General features: G+C 36.9%; 1 protein-coding gene and 2 non-coding genes across 8 annotated transcripts in view; all 3 read right to left on the bottom strand.

Annotated features, from left to right (window-relative positions):
- Positions 1 to 18,970: 18,970 nt before the first annotated feature.
- LOC128243595 (delphilin-like) overlaps positions 18,971 to 25,172 on the bottom strand; it is a 40,412-nt gene continuing 34,210 nt past the window's right edge. For all 6 annotated transcript variants that reach the window (XM_052961459.1, XM_052961457.1, XM_052961461.1 and 3 more), the window contains 4 exons: positions 21,534 to 21,696; positions 21,048 to 21,151; positions 20,643 to 20,726; positions 18,971 to 20,229 (listed from right to left, as the gene is read on the bottom strand). In XM_052961459.1, the coding sequence (XP_052817419.1) occupies positions 20,092 to 20,229; positions 20,643 to 20,726; positions 21,048 to 21,151; positions 21,534 to 21,696 (489 nt within the window). In that variant the 3' untranslated portion in view covers positions 18,971 to 20,091. The remainder of the gene's footprint in view (positions 20,230 to 20,642; positions 20,727 to 21,047; positions 21,152 to 21,533; positions 21,697 to 25,172) is intronic.
- Positions 22,763 to 22,834, bottom strand: Trnae-cuc (transfer RNA glutamic acid (anticodon CUC)). The gene has a single exon. It is a non-coding gene; the product is annotated as a tRNA-Glu (tRNA).
- Trnae-cuc (transfer RNA glutamic acid (anticodon CUC)) lies at positions 24,590 to 24,661 on the bottom strand. Its single transcript has one exon. It is a non-coding gene; the product is annotated as a tRNA-Glu (tRNA).

Below are 25,172 nucleotides of genomic sequence, written 5' to 3'. Positions count from 1 at the left end.
AGACTGTGGTGCGTAAATAAATAATACTTAGATGCCTACTTGAAATCTGGATAAGATATAGAGGGAATATTTAAATATGCTGATTTGTTGTGTTGTATCAATTGGAGTTGCTTTAACTAAAGTCCTTATAGAGCGAGACCGTGGGTCGAGTGCTATGTCACTTTACGCAAGTGACAAGCAAGATCACATACGATTGCTCAGTGCGAGCCATATTCTATAAGCAACTTAGATTGATCTTAAATCAAAGATTAGAAACTAAGTGTTTTGATTGGCCTGTATATTTAGCTGACCAATAGGCTAAATGGATTCATTGAAGCATGTCTAAGGATAACAATAAGATCAATATTGAATACTGGCCTCACCAGTAGAATTTGATATGGTTATTAAATTATCTAAAAACAATTATGGATGATTTCAGCATAATAATGCATTTACACGATGATTTGTGGCAGAACTACAATCATTTTAACATTGCAGTGAATATATTTTCATTTTTATATGTATAAATATTTTCTTTTGCGTTCATGTTTTCAATACTTTAAGTTCGATATTTTCCTGTTTTGCTTTTCAAAACGTTCTAGCTTGGACATTTCTTTTGATCTCTCTTTGCAGTGCATGACGATAATTGTTGTTTATTTTTATTGTATATTTTACATGCAGTTCACGCGCGATACAAGTATGCTAATTCAAAAGTATTTAAAGAGTAAAGCTATCTTTGTTTAAAGTCTACATTTGAAGCAAAATATTGCCTTCCGACGTAACATTTATGACGTAACTTATCACGTGGTATACACACACTGTAATTGTATATGTCAGAGATGGCGTGTGACCTTCAGGAGCCAATCCCTGTACATGTGGTGTCTGATTGTGGCGGGATCGCCGTAACGTCTGCAACGCTAACCTGTGAGTCGGTGGTATATTCTTAAACCAATTAATATTTATATGACATGAAGTGATATCTTAATAATTAAGAATGCGGAGTGAGCGTAGTTTGGTTTTAAATAAAGCGTATCATACTGGATTAAATGTTCAAGGTAAGAAATTTGAAAGTACTTGAGAAAGAACATTTTGTTTGATTCAAATTAAACGGAAGGCGAATAGTCCACGGCAGCCTCTGAATTGATTATAAGTCATTGAGATATAACATCTACAATTTAGTAGCCGCACGTATACATACCATTGGTCAGTCCGTATGTCTTCATTTTTGGAACATTGGCTTAAGGTTACAGCCTTCCATAAACCGAACCTCAAAATATATCAGCATGTAAATTTCTGTACAAAAAGGCGCGGGCACATGGACAGAAGGAAGCGGCGGGGACTACGAGCTGACGGCCTGCAGCCTCCCGTTCACCGGAACTCTGTCCGCGGCCGGACATACAGACACTATGTTCACCATCGCCAACCTCGACAACCCTGTTGTAGTTATACTAGAATGTGGTTCGTAAATAAATTATGTGGTTCGTAAATAAATTATCAGCGATTTGCAAAAGGTGGGAACTAACAAACGCAATTATTTCAAGAGTAGTAAGAAATCAAATCAAAACTGAACATCTTGTTGAATTCAAGCAATATTGGTGTGTTCCCGCTCACAGGTTTTAAATAACAATGTACGGTTCTTTTAAAGCGGCACTCTCACAGATTGACCGTTTTGACAACTTTAAAAAAAAATGTCTTTGAATGAGCAAAATTTTGTGTATTTTTTTTAAACCGGTGATATAAGACTGCTGATAAAAGATCAGGCAGCTTGCTTTTAAAATCTACGCTCCAAAACTGATATATTACGGCTAAAAGCGCTACTAACGCTGTAAGAAAAATGAAAAATTCGTCATTTTTCCAAACAATTGAGATCTGTTCTATAGTGTGTTATCCTATATGACTGCATAAAAAGCATTAGTGCCAAATTTAGCTGATTCTGAAACAAACACAATAAAGTTGTCAAATCGGTCGATTTGTGAGAGTGCAGCTCTAACATAAGTTGTTGTTTTCTTACCCCCTTTTCAGAATGTATATCCTCCAACGTAACTTTGGTCTCGTCTTGTGGAAAGTCTGTTACCGGGGCAACGTTTTTCGGTTGGGATTCCATGGAACTACTTCCGGACAACCCTGGACAGTACGCCGTGCAGACATGTGGCCCGCTTAGTGACGTCACTATCAATATCGACTTCCATCAGTCGCTGGAGGTTCCTGCGAACCAATTTACTTCAATGACGACGTTCACGTTACAGTGTACAGGTATGCATATCAAAAAGTGAAGTTACAGGCTAGGGGCCATGATTGCGAACTGTCTGAAGTCCAAGTCTAGTCTCAAACACTTTTGGGATAATGACAAAGAATCAGCAGTATTGCTTTCGTTTTACAAAAAAATATATGAGTACAATTTAACTACGCTGCAGGTTGATCGCGTCGTAATTTCAATTTAGCAGTTCAACTTTACTCTTGGGAATCTTATTTATTTATTCAATTATACACTGGCAAACAATTTAAACATAGTAATTCTACAGAGTCAGGGTGCGTTGGTTGGCCACACCCCTTTTGCCACGCCCCCACCCCATTTTAGAAAAAAATCATCCCAGGCTTATTTATAATGATGGGGGAACTGTGAACAAATGGTAACTAGATAATTGCCCCTGCATTTCCCCATATTTGCTGAGATGACCCTGTTCAATGGGCCATAACTTTGTCAAATCACCACCAAATTCCAAACTTTTGGGCTTTCCTGGTCAGTTAATACCAATCTTTAAGAAAATGTACCGAAATGAATGCAATTGTAAACACGAAATGCAAAAAAAAAAACACGTAGCTCTACGAACCAACTACTCACATATGTACCATATCCCAAAACCCATGCAGCATCGGCAGGCTGAAGCAGCATCGGCAGAGCATCATGCTGGATCGGCAAAATAATAATTGAGCATCATCCTCAAGAACAATAAAGACCCTTTCGTACGCGCAATGCGCATAACTTTTTATGTGCTATTTTTAGCATCGGCACTTTAGGGTTTATCCAAATTTATTGCAATCAGCGCATGCAGACCATTAGAAACTCATAAATACAAATTTAAAGAGGATATAAAACTGTTTTGGTACAATAACTTCATTTGACTCGTGTTTAGTGATTAATACTAAATACACGTGTAAACACTTCACACAGTCCACATTTCTACAGAAGGACAAAGCGGCTAGGAGATTCCTATAACATAACTTACAGCCATTAGCCCGGAAGCCATTTCCTCTCTAAACGTGTTTTGCTATTTTTATTGATCTTCATACTTTCAGAGTCGCTGGTCATGCTCATCCATCCTGAGACCAAGTTCAGGAAGGAAGGCGAAGTCGCCACCCTCTGCTGCGAGGCTTATTCCGAACCCGGGAACCAGCTTATCACCTACTCATGGTAGCTACTTCACGTGTATTAAAGGGGCCAGACACCAGAGAATTGCTAGTCTAGAGAATAACTGTCAAGAACTAACATAAAATTAACATTGTTGTGTACAACGCATTGAATCTTACTCACAGCTGCATCACATCGCTTACGACAAATGTATATTTCGCAGTTTTTGCCCATTTTCCAATTTGAAATGTACTGGGGTTGTCTGCCACGTAAATCCTAGTTTAAAAATAGCATCGGTATATTTACCTGTACTCTTAAACAGATGTGATTTAAACTGGGAAACCGTTATGCGCTATTTTTAAACGGGGAAACACAGATGAGAAAGCAACATGATTGTTGCGTTTATTCTTCTAATCATGTAAAATGATGTGTTATCGGCTTCATACTAGCTCGCACTAACAGTTCAAGGCTTGTTTTGTGGAAATACTGTATTTGCCGAATTTTGGACCATCTCGTGTCTAGCCCCTTTAAGTCATGTTATTTGATCAAACTACACGCAAAAGAAATTGCCTCATCCCTGTACATCAGTGTGTGTGTGTGTGTGTGTGTGTGTGTGCGTGCGTGTGCGTGCGTGCGTGCGTGCGTGCGTGTGCCACTTTCTAAATTACGTCATAAATGCTACGTCGGAAAGCAATATTTTGCTTCAATTGAAGATAGCACAGTCTACGCTGCTTACATAGCCCCGCATCTTTGTTTTAAGTCAACATTCGAAGCAAAATGTTACCTTCTGAAGTAGCAGTTATGACGTAATATATCACGTGGTATAACTGGTACGTGTTATGGGGGACAATTCAACTTATTAAATAAGCACGATATTCCTTAACTGGTATGTCTACAGTTAAGAACAGAACACAATATTAGATATTACGCGTTATCATTCCGTAATAACATTTAGCATCCAAACAATTTAATTAAATGTCATTATTAGTGCGTTTTTAAAAGTTGATCAAAACATATTCACACCCTCACCACTTCAGGACAAAAAATTATCTTCCGGTGAGCGGCGGAACTGACGGATTTCTCGTCTTCAGCGCATTGACGAACGAGGATAACGGCTTGTATGAATGTACGGCCTCCGTTGAAAGTCAGGGCATACACGTGCAGTCAACGCCGGCCTCTCTTATCATCACAGGTGAATGGTTATAGCTACTACTATATTCAGTCAAAACTCGCTATGTTATAGCCGTTGGCACCTCGGGAAGTATTCGAGATAACGAGCATTCGATTTAACCGAAATACAGGGTGTTAAACTAAATCCACGACAATCGGAAAATGTTCGGCATAACATAACATCGAGATAACAGAGTTCGACATAGCGACTGTATAAGAGACCAGAACCCATTTACAAAATAAAATTGTTTATTGTAATTTTATATATAATTTTTATATGTGTTTTCGTTATTATAGTGTTCAATTTCCTTGCTACTAAAATCTTTTTCATGGGAAAAGGGCATTGCGTATAAGATACTTTTAGTTGTTTGACGTAATGGTCGTTGTTCAACGTATCATTTTTTTCTTGATAATTTGACATAAACTTAGGCACATAACCGGTCATTAATCAGGTTTCCTTTAAACATTTTATATTTAACAACGATTGTGAAGAAAGTTATGATAACTTTAAATAAGCCACTCTCGTTGGCACGATGTTGTACGAGATTGTGTTGTGGAATAAACCGGGATACCCGGAAAAAAACGCACTTGTCCGGCTTGGTGACCACTAACTAAACTCACATGCGCCCAGGCTGGGAATCGAACCCGGGTCGCCTTGGTGAAAAACAAGTGCGCTGACCACTGCGCTAACGTGACAACAAATTAAGATTTTGTTTGTGCTTTTTCAAGCAATGTATTTTGTTTATCTTTCTCATCTTTTGCTCTGCTTTCCAGATTTCGATTTCTTTGACGTCTACACAGAGAGAAGAACAGTTTGCGAAAATAATGTCTGGGTAAATAGATGCCCACCGGTGACATGCATGTACCCCGGCGACTCCCCCGGAAATTGTCATGACGCCGGCCTGGTCAGCGTGGCCACCACGCGAGATCTATTTGTTAATTGCGGCACTGCAACAATTTCACTGAAGGAGGCGGACACCTGTGAATGCGTAAAGGCGGCTGCACCAACGCTTACCGTCACTGTCATCGCTTTTGATACGAGCGCACCACTTGCCGATGTCGAGGTCCGTATTGCAGGGAAACCTGGTATGTCAACTACTGACGCTGATGGCAAAGTCACTCTTACTGTTCCTGCAGGTATGCTCACGGCCGTACTCCATGTGATGAAGACTTCCGGTGGATACCTGCCGTCCACTCAGCCTGTTGACATTGATGAACAATCAACTTCAACAACAGTGTATCTAATCACAAAAGCCGCTCCATTCCAATTGCAACCGGACATTGAGAACATCATCTCCCTCTCCGATAATCCATTAAATCCCAACAACGGTGCCGTGGCCTTCGTAATTTCCGCCAACTCCTTCTACCGCTCCGGTGGTGGCGCCCCTGTTCCTCCCGTTCAACTGTCCCTGACTTATATGGAGCCAACAATTGACAATTTAGGACAGGCGCCGGGTGTGTTCTTAAGTACAGATGAAAATGGATGGATCGTCCCAATAGAAACACAAGGTGTGTTTGCGATAACAGCAACAGATGCAAATGGAGATCCTCTAGATTCTTCCCCAATAACGGTTATCTCAAAGGACGGGTTTGACTTGTTCAGTCTTAATGCAAATGGTATGTGGACTAGAATCACTCCACTCGAGGTGACAGCTGAGAGACGGCGACGAGCGATCGACGTCGGGACAGTAATAGGGCACATAACTATTGCCAGTAACCAAGTACAATGGTACAACATCGATAGATTCCCAGAAAACACACCATGCTGGTTCAAGACGTACGTGCGAGATGCGGCGACAAATACTGCGCTTCAAGACCCATGGCTAAAGCGGTATATTGTAGCAACGTCGCTTCAGTCATCAAATATGACTTCAATTCTGCAACTAAGCGATACCACGACACACATGGACAAATGTTTTGAAGCCCGTTGTGACAACAGTAACACAGGATCTCTTCCAAAGGGCTACATTGCTGTCGACGCCCTAGGAGATGTGGCCTCAATTCACAATCGGGCCACGCCCATGGTTCTCAGTGATTACGCGGTGGCCGTTCAGGCGCGCTTGAATACGCTTCAGTTTGACATCGACGCTCAGGATCGGCTTTCCTTGGATCTAGAGGCATCTGCGAATGGTCCATTCTTTAACAATAAAACAGCATGTAAATTAGCGTCGTTTGCCAGTGGCGACAACGTTCTGGGATTTGTTGTCGATAATCCATCAGTTAACACCGATCCGTATGGAGATTCAAATGACCGATGTGTTGCTAGAGTCAAAGTTAATATCACCTACGAAGAGAGTTCAACATTCACCGCTATCAGCCTCTGGGGCGACAATCTGTTTTACAAACAATACAACACAACCGTTGACAACAATACAAACATGGCGGCTCTTTGCTTCAACTATCGCTGCTCGCTGGCCAACGACATGACCAACGTTGTTATCTCCTTCGCGACCGACCGTTCTGGCGATGCTTTTCTACACGACTTTAAATATGGGTGTAACATCACGTTCACGGCTCCTGTAATAAACCAAGCAACGGGAAATGGCTATTTCTTGAACACTTCCGGTGACGAACAGGCGCCATTGGACTCCTGCAATGCACAGGCGGACACTGACCCGTTTGTCCTGGAAAAGAGATGTCCCGAATGGGAAAACCACCAAGGTTTTGGAAAAAAATAAGTCAGTCGATTCCACTCGAATGTCACAAGAACTTGACTACGACGTAAACCAAAATAATGACGGCCGTTCCTAAAATTGTAGCCTTTAATAATCAACCCTTTATTGTAACTTGTATCGAAACTTATGTGAATGCGCCATTACTGTAAATAAAATTTATGTACGATATTTGTATTCTGTTTTTTAAACCGCCCATGCGAAAGTCGTTCTTCCTATCTCGATAAAGGAGAGCCTTAGGGCCCTTATGCAATAACATCTTCATTCGGAACCTCTCGGCCATTTCTCCTCGAAAACAACCTTAGATGTTTATGGACGGTTTACAATGTCAGAAATCTATACAGTTTAACTACGTTGCAAGTAGATCGCGTAGTAATTTCAATTTAGCAGTTAAATTTTATGACTTTACTCTGCGGACTTCTTATTATTTATGCAATTATACACTTTGTTGGCAATCAATTTAAACTTAGTAACACCAAATACACATTAAACACTACTATTTGTCGATACTACTTTTTAAAAGTTTACGAACTATTTCTCCTGGTATACCAACATGCATCTGAGGTTGTTTTCGATGAAAATGGCCGAGTAGTTCCGAATGTAACATCTTGAGTCTGGGTTTCAGACTCGCACTCAGAAAAGCTAAAAAAATAACTGCATAGAAAAGTTAATGCAGGAGCAAATAGTGTCAGAAATGCCATATTTATTTCAAATAATCTGGACTGGTAATCAATATTAGTCTTGTTTGGATTTTATAATGATGTAGCTAATCGGATTACCTGTTATTAATATCTGACCAATGGAGTGAATGAAGTCAATGATGTATGACCGTAAGATTAACTTAAGTGGTATATAGAATACCACCCCTGTTCTACAGTCAGGCAAACATATATTGTCCAAATTAGTTATATCATAGATATTTTGTAACATTTACGAATTCAGTTTTCTAAATCGGAGTATCGGACACAGACCAAAGATGTCATTCGGAACTCCTCGGCCATTTTCGACCGAAAACAACGTAGAATGTATATGGACAGATTACAGTGTTTGAAATCTTTCATTTAACTACACTGCAATTAGATCACGAAGTAATTTCAATTTAACAATACACCTTAAAGACTTTACTCTAGGGCATATCAAAAATTTGTTCAATAAAGCACTTCACTGCAATCAATTTAAGTTTATATATAAAAATACACGTCCATACACTACGTTTTATTCATACTATCACTTAAAACTTACGAACTACTTCTACTGATGTACCGGCATATATCCGAGGTTGTTTTTGGTGGAAAATGGCTGAAACGTAAGAAGCGTTTCGGACTAGACCTTTGAAAGAGAGATCATACATTTGTTTTGCTTTGACGATAGTATTGGCAACTCACAACATGTAAGAACAGTTTTTACACAAAGAGCTGCGTCTTAATGCGAAATGTAGCTTAAAGCTGTACGCTCACAGATAGAACGTTTTGACAACTTTTTTATTTTTTGTCTTGAAACAAGCCATTTTTTGCGAAAATCCATGAAAACCAGATATCGCAGATTTTAATATTTACGTTCATAAATTTATAATTTATGCATTTTTCTTAACCCATTAGTAACGGTTTAAGCCATAAAACATTAGTTTTCAAACGGAAATATAAAAACTGAGATCTATTTTTTTGTAAGCAATCTTTATCATTGGGTTTACAGATATTTACGCAAAAATTTGCTATTTCCAAGACAAATAATACATAGTTGTAACAGTGGCATATCTGTGAGAGTGCAGCTTTAAAATATTGACCCATTGCAACGCGTTGAAAGTCAATGGGAAAATAAAACAGGCATATAATAATTTCCCAGAAACAATTTAATCTAAGGAAAAAAAAGACATCTTGACTTAAGTAATTTTATGAAGCACACACTTCTTTTAAATAGCAGATTTGATGTGTATCCATCATGAACATATCCATCCTGTACTTCAGTAATGTTTGGTTCAGATTCTGCTTGGATGTAATTTCCAATAACTGTGTTAAAAGAAGGTTGCCCTGGATTACCATAGATAACTGCAATGGAAGTAGCTTTTCTAAGTAGACAGTAACGTTACCTTTTACCTAAGAATAACCTTTCATACTTGACCTTGATGGGTTATTCACAATTGACTCTTAGTGGTCAAGGTCAAGTATAAAAAGGTTATTCAAATATCAAAGTAAAGTAACCACTGAGGTGTCAGTCCTCCGACGTCCACTCATTCCTTTCCAGCATTTTAAAGCTTATCTGCCAAATTTAAAACACGAGCATTGTAGATTAGAAAAATCAGTACGTTACACAATAATTCTGAAAGAGTTCATTAGCTAAAATAAACTCTTATTAAAATACTATGATATATTTGTAAACACAATTACCATATACCAGTTTTATGTCAACTGGATGTTTTTGCCTCTCTTTTCAGACAAAAACAAAAGGCAGCGATAAAATATTATATGTAACATTAACTTTCCATGAACAGTATCATGGGTGCCATACCAGTGTGTGTGTGTATACCACGTGATAAATTGCGTCATAAATGCTACGTCGGAAGGCAATATTTTGCGTCGAATGAAGACTTTAAACAAAGATAACTTTCCTATTTCTTCACCATTTTGAATGAAACAAAGCGTAGTCTACGCCTCTTACGGAGCCACGCCTTCGGTCTTAACCAGATTTTGATGGGGAGTTTAGTTTCTTAAAACACTTCGACAAACCTTTTCACAATACGGCCGTCTGACGGAGCACTGTCAAAACTTTAATTGGAAAAAGGTTTGTCGGAGTGTTTGATGAAACTAAACACATCATCAAACTCCAGTAATAAAACGAAGGCGGGGCTCTTTAAACCGCATATACTGCCCTTTGTTTCCCTTAAAAATGGCGTAGTAAAAGAAAAGTTATCTTTGATTTAGGTCTTTATTTTAAGCAAAACATTGCCTTCCGACGTAGCATATATGACGTAATTTATCACGTGGTTTACGCACACTGCATACGTAGGCGCTTCTTGCATCATCAAAGCCACGATAACTGCACGTGTTCGTCATGGTCAACATTCTGCGGAAACCATCTTCTTCAAGCAGTAAAGCACCGGACACCTCAGCCATATTCTCAGAAGAGTTATTGAGAGAGGAGTTATAAATCCAAAATACAAAAAGTATTATAAGAATAACATGTGGTATCATTTTTATTCATGAAATGTTTCAAAACATTGCAAAATATTAAGTGTAACCAGTATTCAGTTATGAAAGGAGAAACAACCTAGTATTAACGTGGTTTTCAATTTATGCGTGTTTTTTTGTTTAAAATTGTTATATTCATTCTAAAAGCATCAATATAAAGATCCATATTTATACTGTGTGTGTATACCACGTAATAAATTGCTACGTCGGAAGGAGTTGGATTGAGGGTTTAGTTTCTTTAAGCACTTCGACAAACCTTTTCACAATACGGCCGTCTGACGGAGCACTGTCAAAACACATTTTGAAAACAGGTTTCTCGAAGTGTTTGATGAAACTAATCACCATATCAAACTTCCGTAATAAAAGGAAGGCGGGGCTATTAAAGCGGTATAGACTGCACTTATCATTTATTTCATTAGCATATATGACGTAATTTATCAAGTGGTATTGACACACTGTTATAGGTGTCTGACTGTGTACTGCGATATACATGTGCATACGTACTAAGCCGTTATTTTTTTGCGCGACTTTAGGAGGACAATACTGTTCTGCAACAGAACAAGCATATACTCAATCTCATTAAAATCAGATCCCCAATACACGCTTCACGACGTTACGCTATGTAGTCCGGGGGAAGATGGTTGACCCTGCATTGTTGTATTAAGTTTTTTTACTGTTGATTTTGGTAGCCAAGGGTCTCTATTTTCAGAAACTGCTTGATGACATGTTGTCACCTTTGAGCAATTTGAGAAATTCAAGATGGCGTCCACGATGGCCGCCATTACATATAAATGACCATAACTCCCTACCTGTTCATCATAGGAAGGTGATTTTTGTCTCTATACCTAGGTTTTAGGGGTCAAGCTATCCATTAGAACTAAGTATTATGTTAATATCGTATTACATAATAGTAATTTCCAAGATGACTGCCAAGATTGCCGCCGTAACACTTAAACTGGCATATATACTATTTACTCCAAATTAGTCGTGAAGGTGTCTATCCCTGAGTATTTTGGAGACACATCTATCTGTATCAGATCAAAGTTCATATACTGATGATGTCATCTACAAATCCAAGATGGCTGCCAGTTTACAAGCACTGGTATATGCTATACTATTCAATCTTGGTGGAAAATATGAAAAGGTAAACGACCACAGATGTTATATTATAACAAATATTCTTTAATTGTAAATCTGAATTCTCACAGACTATCAAATGCATATTATACAATTCATAATTAAGGATGGCTACCACTTTACCAAATAATCTACACTGTTGTACATTGTGTTGCCCATGTGCATAACAAAGACATGCAATCAGCTATGATGTCAGGTTACAGCAACCCTGATTATAGCAGGCGCAAAATATTGTGCATTTCATGTTTGCAGAGTTGCAACTACAGGCACGTGAACTGCATGGAGTAGTACTGTGGCATCCACATTTTATTAGACGTAGTACCATCTGTGGGGCTAGTTCGACTTCATCAGGTAGGGTGACTGGTTGAAGGGACTTGTTTTGGGCATCCTTTACCCAACCATATTCTGTTGAGTCCAACTCGGGTGGATTCTGCGCTTCCAGTGACCGCCATACCAAAGCCTGATAGTGAGCTCTTTAAATATTCTCTTTGAATGCCTCAGTTGTTCGTGGCAAGGTACACAACTTCGGTGTTGATGACCCTTTGCCTGTTTGTGACAGCCATACCTTTAACCTTGTCTCTGACATTGTACTACAGTCTGTTTGTCCATAGCACGCGGAAATGAAGGAGGTAGCCTGTTGAATAACAGATTCCATAGAATGCCCTGGTGCACCCAACAAGTTAAGTGAGTGCCCCGATCGAAGTGTTTTGAGTACAGTAGCCTTTCCAATTTTAAAATAGGAGGCGACGGTGTCACAGCCAGAAAGTGTATGTGCCGGGAGTATTCCTTCGACTATCTGACAATGCTTCTGCACAGTTTTGCCTATATCAAAGGAAGGGCGGTGCTTGATATAGGCAAAACTGTGCAGAAGCATTGTCAGATAGTCGAAGGAATATTCCCGGCACATACACTTTCTGGCTGTGACACCGTCGCCTCCTATTTTAAAATTGGAAAGGCTACTGTACTCAAAACACTTTGATCGGGGCACTCACTTAACTTGTTGGGTGCACCAGGGCATTCTATGGAATCTGTTATTCAACAGGCTACCTCCTTCATTTCCGCGTGCTATGGACAAACAGACTGTAGTACAATGTCAGAGACAAGGTTAAAGGTATGGCTGTCACAAACAGGCAAAGGGTCATCAACACCGAAGTTGTGTACCTTGCCACGAACAACTGAGGCATTCAAAGAGAATATTTAAAGAGCTCACTATCAGGCTTTGGTATGGCGGTCACTGGAAGCGCAGAATCCACCCGAGTTGGACTCAACGGAATATGGTTGGGTAAAGGATGACCAAAACAAGTCCCTTCAACCAGTCACCCTACCTGATGAAGTCGAACTAGCCCCACAGATGGTACTACGTCTAATTAAATGTGGATGCCACAGTACTATTCCATGCAGTTCACGTGCTTGTAGTTGCAACTCTGCAAACATGAAATGCACAATATTTTGCGCCTGCTATAATCAGGGTTGCTGTAACCTGACATCATAGCTGATTGCATGTCTTTGTGATGCACATGGGCAACACAATGTACAACAGTGTAGATTATTTGGTAAAGTGGTAGCCATCCTTAATTATGAATTGTATAATATGCTTTTGGTAGTCTGTGAGAATTCAGATTTACAATTAAAGAACATTTGTTATAATATAACATCTGTGGTCGTTTACCTTTTCATATTTTCCATCAAGATTGAATAGTATAGCATATACCAGTGCTTGTAAACTGGCAGCCATCTTGGATTTGTAGATGACATCATCAGTATATGAACTTTGATCTGATACAGATAGATGTGTCTCCAAAATACTCAGGGATAGACACCTTCACTACTAATTTGGAGTAAATAGTATATATGCCAGTTTAAGTGTTACGGCGGCAATCTTGGCAGTCATCTTGGAAATTACTATTATGTAATACGATATTAACATAATACTTAGTTCTAATGGATAGCTTGACCCCTAAAACCTAGGTATAGAGACAAAAATCACCTTCCTATGATGAACAGGTAGGGAGTTATGGTCATTTATATGTAATGGCAGCCATCTTGGACGCCATCTTGAATTTCTCAAATTGCTCAAGGGTGACAACATGTCATCAAGCAGTTTCTGAAAATAGAGACCCTTGGCTACCAAAATCAACAGTAAAAAAAACTTAATACAACAATGCAAGGTTAAGGGGAAAAATGGCAGTTGGCTCCCAGACTAATGTGGATCATCGTACATAACGTAATGAAATGAAGTGAACGTCACGATATGATTTTAATGAGATTGGCATATACTGTACCAATGTATACTGAAAAAACGTTCCAATGAATGCCTTTTTAAAATGTGTAATACATGTATTTTTTTAATGCACAATCCACTTTTATATCAGTTTTTATGTCTCCATCATGGACATATCCACGTTCAGATCCTGTAAGATTGTATGTTCCAAAAACTGTGCTAAAAGAATGAATTGTCATTGTTCAAGTTTGTTTTTTTAATTGTCCACTTGGTGAAGAGCAAAGCAACTATTCTAAATTTTGAATGGAGCTTAAAACTGGCATAAATAATTGAGCAAAACGGACCAGGGGTCTTCATGTGGCCTTGGTAGTTTATAAGCTAAGTTTCAATATGTTAACTCAAGCTAGGTTATTTATTGGAAAATAAGTTTTAACGTCAGCATCCTGCTTTATACCCAAAACCATCTTTTACCAATCTAAATTGCGTTTTATTAGGCACCTGGCCGGCTGGACCTGTGTCCACATGACATCGATGAATGTACTCATACCCGATGCCTTGTATCGATTTTGGGAAAAGCTGGTATCACAGTTTATGGTACCGGATTTTGTTGATACAGAGGTTTTCGTCACAGTCGGACACGGGTAATATTATTATAATTATCTATCATGTGTTTCCGATACGGAATGAAAAATCCGACCCGAGGGCACGTGCGTAAGCCGAAAACGAACGTTTGTACAATTACACCAAAAAGCGCGTGCGACGTTGTTTACTGACGTCATAGAGCGCAGTAATTTTAAATAACTAAAAATAGCGATTTTTACGATTACTTTTTTTCAATTTTAATTGAAAGTCCTGCAAAAATATATATTTGATTGCGCTTCATTGAAATGGCATAATATATGTTTCATAAATCATACAATATATGAAATAAGAAGTGGCGCATGGTTGCGCGTGACTCATCTTACATGGGGTATGTAAGATGGGTTTGTCCAGCACTGGTCACATGACCGGGAACACACGTCCGGTATGCAAGAAAATATTCTCTTAAGAAATCCCAGTATCGATGGGCCAGGTATCAATGTCCATAATAATCTACGTTGACTTTGAATATGTTAAACAACATAATTAGTATGTATCAACAGGTAGACAGTCCGGTTAAAATTACACATATATAGTATAGTAGCTTTAAAAGGGCTGTACTCCGTATTATAAAATAGCGAGAACTAAAAATGGTCGAAAACTGACATAAACTTGGCATCGATGTGTACAATGCATTGAAACTTACTAAGTATCACATAGTTTACAATTTATTTAAGTTTACGCCACACCAAATTAATGTTTAGTTCCTCGGATTTTTGCCAAAAAAAATTGGAGCGAGCGAGCGGAAAAAAATATAAAAATAAAATTTTGTCAGTTTTCATAAAAACCGAAGCGAGCGAAGAGCGAAAAATATATTTTTCCTTATATTCAATATAAATAAGAAAGATTGTTCAAAATAATTACCCTTAAACCCATTTTAATGTCATTTTGAACCTCTAATGGACTCTGGGAAAATGTCGGAATACATACTATTTATTCATCTGTGTTTAGTATATGGATAAATCTATTTCTTATAAAATTAAAACGTACTTTAATATGACGATCATTCATAATAATAAATAACCCTGCTTTTAGTAAAAAGTTTGAAACGACTTATATAAATCTACCTGAATCAGTTTAACATCATATGCAACTGTATTTAGACATTACTTAGGATTGATTGTGGATTTGTAAAAAAATGATCACTTACACAGGCATCATCAAACATCAGACTCCTTATAACATAGACTAAATTTGGTTTTTGTTATCACAGGAAATGCAATGACATGTGCTTATTAAAACAAAAAGAACAAGGGTATTTTTCAGAGTACTTTTTTTTGGTTATTTAGATGTTTTTATGCACCAGCCAATTGTATATGCCCCCCAGTCCGGAATAGCGGGGACTTTGACTTCCGGTCTCTTAAAACCCGGGTAAAATATCCGACCTTCAGGGACACACTGCTGGTAAAATCCCTGTCAATATGAAGACAAAACCACATTCACTAGGCACTGCGGGGCCACCTGAAAGGTCAAAACACAGCCCATTGCCTCTGCTGTCCCCGGTATACCCCTGGGACAAGGGCGAGGTGTAAACGGGGCAGTGGTTACAATTGACAAGTGCATTACAATCCCGGATTATGCTGCAAATAAAAACAAAATATAAGGTGATAAACTTAGGCTTAATTATGTTGAGGTATATCCAGACCAGTGTTTACATCGCTATTTGTGAAAAGATATTTGTTCAAAACTGTTGTTTTGTAGAATTTGATCAAAAATGAGCTTGATACATCAATTTGGACCAAACAATGACTCATGTTCCAGTTAAATTGACCTGTCATCTTCAGCATCGTCGTAACGAGGTAAAATTTTGGTCCCTTGTATTATGACTTGAATAAAATAGTACTAAGTTGATCATTCCGATTTCCATTCAAAACGAGTCACTAATTACGCAATATAATCGCTACCAGTCTCAGATACACATGCTTTATTGCATAATGATTGCTTTAAATAATGATCCTTTAGTGCATGAAACGATCAACAATGACTTCAAGCATGCTCAAAACATATTTATTGTCAAAAATAAGATTTAATTTCCAAACTTCGAGCCACATTGTTTATACCGGAAGCCGCTATTTTGATTGAATTTATTGAAACCCATGCTAAACCGATATACAGTATAAAAACACTACGCATCGGTAACTTCCCTTTACAAAAACACGAAAACTAGCAAAGAAAAATTAAACTTGATTATTTTTAGGCTTTTAATAAATTATTACCTGAAAAAAATCTGCTTGGCGATCAAATTGGAGGTGCGGGCGCACAAAAATTTTTTTTTTTTTTTTTTTTTTTACATTTTCAAAAAAAATAGGAGCGGTAAATCCGCGGAACGAAATATCAATTTGGTGTGGCCTCAGCAGATATTTCGTACTTTTCCATTAAAAAAAGATTGCTGGGTATGTCTACCAGGTAGAATTCATTCCTTATCCGTGATTGGCTAGTCGGTGTTATCACGTGATATTACCGAGGTAGGTATATAGCTTATTTATGTCACCCACTTAGAGTAAGCAGTCGTGGCTTAGAGAATTTTGGCGATACGGGTTCGAACCCGGTCTCCAACACAGTTTTGTTTTACATTTTGGTACTTTTTTTCAATTATGATATCAAAGCGTAACACATTCTATTAAAGAATTGTCCTGAGATTCATTACAGAAAAAAACTTTTTTTGGTGCCAATCTGGTGTACAGTCCCTTTAATTTAATAAGTATTGTTTGGTTTATTTGGTGTGCTTTTTAATTAAGAAATAGATTTGAAAAAAAAAATATTATAACTCTCGATGTTTTAATTAAAACGATGAAAATGTGTTTTGATCTTTGAAAGCCAATAAATTATTGTAGTCATTCTGTACCCTAGCCATTTCGTACTCTCCAATTTTTGAAAATGTGATTATATGGACCATGGCTATTTAAAGATGACACTTGGATAATCTCATAGTAATGCGGAAACTGTAAAACACGTATATATGTCCGATAATCATTTCATCAGTAGACAATAAATAGCGGGTCATTTGATACCGAGATAATATCCCTGTACCGGGTTTTAGCGCCACCCTTTCGGTTTGAGGTCATCCTTGAGGTCAATGGCCCATAGATCAAGGTCGTTGTGACCGTAAGCTGAAAATACACAGGACTTTTCCTATCAATACTTGAAAAACGCTTAGAACCTAAAGACCTCGAACTTGGTAGAGGTCCCTCATACTTGACAATCGCTCTAAATATTTTGACGCCAGTTGGGCTGAAAATCCGATTTCTTTAAATAACTGAAGAATGCTTATATCTAGGTACCTCAAACTAGGTATGCTTTTAGTCATGTTTAAAAGATCATTAGCAACGTCTTTGATGGTTTGCTTCAAAATTAGTCTTGTTTAATGATAATGATAGTTGACGAGGTTCAACTTGCGAGGTTCATCTTGCGTACTAAATGAAAACAAGACACCACAATGCGACGAAACCAGGTATTTAATGATTGGCTGAAAAACTTCAGCCTTCGTTATGAGATTCAGCTTCAACTGTTGTTGTTGTTTTGTTTTTTTTTATTAACAATGACCTTGACCCAAGGTGTCTCAAATTTGGTATCATGACATACCAAGTTCGGTTACAATATGTCGACCATAACTAAAGTTATTCAAAACTAACCTTTTTTTCTATTTTTAGTAACAGTGATATTGACCTTGAGCTAAGGGTCCTAACGTAATTCCATGAAGTCTTAATAAACTATTCATGTAAACTAAGTTTGGTCGCAATAGATCTTGATCTTGACCAAGTTTGACTATCCGTTTTCCAAATACTTCAGTAACTGGATGAAATCCTTAACGTTAGCTTAAGTATATCATTTCCGGGTCTGATCCTAGGCGTATTATTTTCTAGATTTAAAGGATATTTGGCATCACACCGACCGCTGCTGTTTCGACTCGAACTGCCTTATTGTACTTACCGAGTTGAATCTTGCATCCAGTTTTTTCAGGGAATCCGGCCTGTCAATGTGTCTTACCCGGGAATTGACGGATACAAATTACAACCACCATCTTTGGTGCTATTTCTCGGCGTAATTTCGGCTTAATCACATCAGAAAAGAAGAGATTTTTAAAAAGTCTTGCCAAGTAGCATACAATAAATGTGTGATGTCTACTTAGTTTTGAAATCAGCCAATCATCATGGATTATAAATGACAAAACAAATGTTTCAATCTCAGCCACACTAAGCGCCAGTGCCATGATGGTGGGATGGGTACACATTAAGACCAAACAAAAGTATTTAATTCACCATTTGTTTTCCAAATCGCTTTAGAATTAATCCATAAAATACCGTTTCTTTTGCAAAATAAAAAAAATAATAAATTAATTTTATAAAAAGTTGAAAACTACTTTTTTGAGACCATTTAAAATTTATCATTCATAGTTCGTAGTTCATTGTTTTATTTAGGCGTTTCAGGTTTATCAGATATTTACATATTCAAATACGTTTAATCTCGAATTTCATTTTTGATGAAACAAATAAACAACATGTAACGATTCACATAATTTTCCCCCACTTTTATCTTTGTACCAAAAGAAACCGTAAGTGATTTTTCCTGGACCTTATTTATCCCCTAAATAGCTGAGCTAAAGGACTGTAACACAAGGTTGAGTTCTATACAACTTTTATTTAGCACTTGAAGATATTTGCAATAAAACAATAAAACAATATTTAGATCATAAACAAAAGAAACAACATTCCTGCACTTGAAATGCTTCAAAGTTTTTGTTCATATTGCCAAAATAATACCGTCATTTAAACAAACACAGTTGTAACAGTCGAGGACTCACCGCAAGACGGGGCTGCTTCTTATATTGTGTGTGGTTACCACGTGATAAATTACGTCATTTATACTAAGTCGGACTGCAAACTTTTGCTTAAATTGAAGACTTAAAACAAAGAAAAAATTCTTTTTCTTCACCATTTTAAATGAAAAAGGGCAGTCTATGCCGTCTTATGATCCCCGCCTTCGTGTTTTTACCCGAGTTTTATATGGTGATTAGTTTTCACAAACACTTCGACAAACCTGTTTACAAACAAATGTTTTGACAGTGCTCCGTCAAGCGGCCGTATTTTGAGTAGGTTTGTTGAAGTGTTTTCTGAAACTAAACTCTCAATCAAACTCTTGTAAAAGACCGAATGCGGGGCACTGTAAGTGGCGTAGACTGCGTTATGTTTTTTCTTTAAAGTCTTCAATCGAAGCAACATGTTGCCCTCCGACGTAGCATTTATGACACAATTTATCACGTGGTATACACACACTGTTATAATAGTAGAAGGAAGAACGTCCGTCTTTTGCCTAGCCATAGGTATGAATTTTTAATATATACTGTTCGATGTACATTTTAAATACTATCATGGTAAAGAACTGAATTTATCGTAAGGATGCCATTTGTTTTTCTTGGAGTCTTCATTTACAAAAGAAAATCTTTAGTTTTAATAAAAGCAAAACTAAAATATCCGTTATTTATCTTTGTTTTACTTTTCAAGACTAGATAATTAAACCACTATGTGATAATTAAATGGAATGCTTGAATTAAATGCATAGAAGAAAAAATGTTTGTACACTACTTTTTTTCAAATAATACATAGTAGCATGTTTGTTCAGACGTTTTAAATACAAGTACGTAAATATGTGACATCAACATGAAAACAAATATATTGCTGAGTTATTTAACACAAGCCTTGCATGTATTTCCCAAACAAATATGTCAATATTAACAGTCTTTCATGATGTGGATTTCTTGCGACAATCCGATCCTTTACCATCTAAGTCTTTCATGGCGGATTTAAACTTGTCCATAAAGCTCGCAATAACAGCAAACATCTGGTCCGAACGCTGGTAAAGTGGCTCACCAAACCGGGCCTGAGTTCATAAATGAGTATTTTTTAGCATCATTTAATTTAAAGTTGTTCAATGTGTTGATAGTATATAATAGTCTTAAGTTAAATAAACAAGATAAAGTGTGAACTATTTAAGTAAAATATCTGTATGTGAGGTTTGGGGATTAAAAGATTCAAGTGGTATTAAAATGACACACATGGGTTGGTATTCAACATTATTGAATGTACATGTACGAACGATTTAGATAATCGCATAGCGTGAACGGACATTTACTGTGAATGAGGTCAATGATGTATGACCATAACATTGACTTAAATTGTATCTTGAAAACCAACCACTGCTGAGCGGTAAGCTTTATAACAAAAATAGTATCATTATTAAGGTAAATGGTTAAAAAGATATAAAGTGTATTATTTTAAAGGTATTATTGATACCAGTATTTTCCTGTATTTGTTTTGAAGTTCCCCTGATCGCCGATCCAACTTTTCTAGTTTCATTTCGTACTCCACGCTCACATTCTGTGAATAAAAAAAATGGTGAAAGTGTTTGCATGTTAAGCTACCGACCAACCATTGCTCTTATACAATCTTAAACAGTATAGAAGGCAACCACAAACCCCAAGTTATATATAAATACTAACTAAACAACTAAGAATCTTATTTTCACGCCATAACTATTGACTACCAATCTCGTTTAAGCATTTTCGCTTAATAACGAAGTTTAATTATACGTCAGTGTTGAAACAAAACGGAGAACTTCTAATACGGTTGAAACTAAGGATATTTGCTAACATTATAGTTTTATTTTTATTCATTTACACTAATGATGTAGATGAGTACCTGTGCGTCTTGGAGAAACTTGCTGTCCTGTCTGTTCTGAAAGGCTGCCTGTGAACGCATGACCTTCAGGTGTCGCTTTACCTTCCCGAGGTCACCCTTCAATACTGGAAATAGGAGGGAAAATGTTACCGGTATAACACTAGTTAAATAATATTGAATATATATCGAAAATAGGTCGGGTTGCATGTGGCATAATAGTGTTTGAAATATAACTCAAAATGTGTTGTTTCCATATGAAGGCCAACCTTCAATATACGGTAATATACGGGCTATATTATAATTGTTGAATCCAAGTCACTTGTTCGAGTTCTTAATTTGTATTAAGAGTTCATTTAACAAAGGTTAAGCATATGTTAATGACTATATTGATAATATTAAAGTGTAATCCCTAGACATTCTTCCCAACAAACAAAACGTTGCAAATCACTTAATTTATTTATTTCAAAAATCTGTTTTTTCTTAGGATATATAAAAAATCCAACCCACCTTCTATCTCCGCGGAAACAGACTTAACGGACACCTCAGCGCATTTCTTTACTCCTTGCAGGGTTTCCGGCCAAGCAAGGAGCGCGCGGTCCGTCTGTTGTAGCTGTTGGATTAGGAAGTGAACAAGAGTATATCCAGAGTCTTTGCCACGTACTCCCAATACCTGTGGTAGAAGAAAATATGCATTTATAACTTGAATGACGAAATGTGTGGCACCACACCGATCTCTTGAGGTACTGGTGTGTTTCTGACCAGGCAGGTCGAGCTCGCTCTGTATCTCGAAGGTGTTCTTTTACGATATGGACAAGGTTGTAGGCGGAATCTTTAGCTCCGACACCATGAAGACGGGAAAGAAAGGAAACTGTAAAAAATGATTCATTGGCTGCATAACGCCTTTTTGAGGGCCGAGTAAATCATAAAAGTCCATTAAAGCTGCACTCTCACAGATTGAACGTTTTGACAACTCTTTTTTATTTTTTTGTCTTGGAACAATCCAGTTTTTGCGAAAATGCATGGAAACCAGTGATATAAGACTGCTAACAAAAAAAAACAGATCGCAGGTTTTCATAATTATGTTTAAAAACTGATGTTTATGCAGTTTTCTTAAAGCATAAGTAACGCTTTTTGCTTTAAAACATTAATTTTCGCATGGAAATATAAAAAACTGTGATCTGATATTTTGTCAGCTGTCTTAATTGAGATATTTACGCAAGAAATGGCTCATTTCAAGACAAAAAAGTTGTCAAAACGGTTAATCTGTGAGACTGCAGCTTTAATATATCGAAACTGAACGGTAGGTTATAATTATCGCGTTCCGATACCATTTGGTCAAACTACGTATAACTGTATTTACTGTTTTTGCTCTTGTAACACCGTGAATGAATGAATGACACACGTACTATTGGGCAGTTATTTTTTCTTTATGGTTGTAATATGTTGAGGTATAGGATGCAAAATACTTGATAATTAAAAAATATGTATATGTCTTAAATGAGACTCTACTTAGTTTTTATCATCACCTTTCATTACCAAATTCATTTTTTATTCATTTCATTTGTAAAATAAATTTCTCGTTTTCATAGTAATGTTAATTTTTGATGCACTATCGAAATATTGTTCTCGCTGAAAAAGTGGAGGAATGAATGACACACGAACTACATGGCATTTTTATTCTTTATGGTTGTAATATGTTGAGTTTTAGGATGCAATATACTTGATAACAAAACGTTTTCCCAAGCGGGGAATCGAACCCCGGCCGCCGCGGTGAGAGCGCGGAATCCTAACCACTAGACCACTTGGGAACTTGCAATAGCTTAGGCTTAGCGTATAAATGAAGCTCATATATAGATAGCATCTACCCGGATAGGATAAATTCATTACCCGATAGATGGGATTGTACTCAAAACTAGGTAAACTCGACACATTTGATGTAAACTTTACATTATTCGGCGTACGTCTGTTCATTTCATCTAAACATGTCAGCATGTCAAAATTATTAAAACCATGTCTTTAAACGAGACTCGGCAAATTAATTGCATAAAACGCAATACGAGATGTCTTTTACGAGACTGAGTGAATTAATTGCACTTAAAATGCAAACGTCAACGAGACTGTTGAATTATTTACATTAAAATATTTGAATATGAGAATTCATAGCAATTAAAATAACTAATATGTCTCAAACGAGACTTGGTTAATTCATTGCAATTATAATTCATGGATATGTCTTCAACGGTTAGTGTCATTTTTTTTAAATCATGTCTTTAAACGAGACTCGGTGAATTTATTGCATCAAACACATAATTTTTACGAGGCTGAGTGAATTCATTGTAATTAATACGCAAACCTTAAACGAGACTGGTTTAATTCTTAACATTAAAAAATGTACATGGGACTTGGTGAATTCATTGCAATTAAAATACATGAAAATGTCTAAAACGAGACTTGGTGAATTTATTGCAATTAAAATACATGTCTTTACCGAGACATGTTATGTATTTGTTCTTGGTGTAAGTGGTCGTTATGTGAATATTGATATGAATTTACGACTTTGTGCATTTTGTAATACAAATGAAGTTGTTGCTCAATTCCATTGTCTCCATCATATCCTCAAATGTTCTTTGCTCAATGCAGAAAGGAAGAAGGGTGTGTGTGTGGGGGGGGGGGGGGGGGGTCTTATTTATGATTTCCAATATCCAAACACGTTAATAAATTTCGGAAACGTCCGTGTAGTATGGACATCATCAAAATTATGTGATCAAATTTAAAGAGATGAGTCTCTACTCAGTTGTTAACACCACCTTCGTTTACCAAATTCATTTTTTTATTCATTTCATTTACAAAATAAATTTCCTCGGTTTCATATTAATATCAACTTAAAGTGACACTCTTATTCAAAATCAATACATACACATGTATAACGAACATACATTTCGACTGAAAAATCTTTAACTACTTACTAAATAATGCATTTATGGAAATATTAATTACTGATAACAAGATTGTAACCGTATATTTAATAGCTGAAAGCGCAAAAATATTAAATGATTGGTGACTGCTAAAAGATTTACTGTGGTCTACTATAGTCTCATGAGGTAGGAATACCGTGTTTTATGCTCATTTCTTTAAAATTAAACTCGGAATCCTTCATAAGAACCATTGTTTTCGACATTTATTCATCTTTTTGGGAATATATAAACAATATTATTAATCGCGTGAAATCTTATTTGGGAGTAAGAATGCATCTTTAAGGTTCTTGTTTTTTTTTTCTTGAAAATGTTTGATGCAATAAGTAATCAATTCTCAATGACATTGTTATATGTGTATGAGTTTGGGTTTCAGCATTCAGATTGTATTTGGTCCAACTACGTACACACATGTGTAACTGTATTCACTGTTTTTGCCATTGTAGCACCCTAATTTGTATGCAATATCGAAATATTGTATTCGTTGAAACAAAGATATGAATGAACTTCATTCGTGCTATATGGCAATATTTTCTACATGGTTGAAACATTTTAATGTGTACACTGCAAACTACTTGATAACAAAACATTTTCCCAAGCGGGGAATCGAACCCCGGCCGCCGCGGTGAGAGCGCGGAATCCTAACCACTAGACCACTTGGGATCTTGCTGCTTAGCTTGTATAAATAGCTATATAGATAGTATCTACCCGGGTAGGATTAACTCATTATCCAATAGGTAGGTGTTTCTCGAGTCTAAGTAAATTCATGGACCTATAAACCAGGTTTGTAGGTCCGTGGTAAATTCATCCCATTTGATATATACTTGTTCTACACTTTATCCGGGTACGTATGTGCATTGCACTTAAACATTTCAGCATGTCATAATTAAAAAAAAAATCATGTTTTTCAACGAGACTAAATCAATTGCTTGAAAAAAACATATCTTTAGCGAGACTGTGTGTTTAATAACATGAATATTTGTGTAAGTCTTAATACATACATGTCTTGGTGAATTCCTTGCAATTAAAATACACCGTCCGTGATGATATAATATAATATGTCTTAAACGAGACTTGGTGAATTCATGGAAATTAAAATACATGACTTACACGAGACAGCTTATATGTTTAAACGTTAGTTTGTTCCTGTTGTAAGTGGCCGTTTGGTGTATAT

This window comes from Mya arenaria, chromosome 8 (assembly GCF_026914265.1).
Source record: "Mya arenaria isolate MELC-2E11 chromosome 8, ASM2691426v1".
Classification (NCBI taxonomy): Eukaryota; Metazoa; Mollusca; class Bivalvia; order Myida; family Myidae; genus Mya; species Mya arenaria.
The sequence above is the reverse complement of the archived record's forward strand: the minus strand, read 5'-3'. Positions and strand labels throughout refer to the sequence as shown.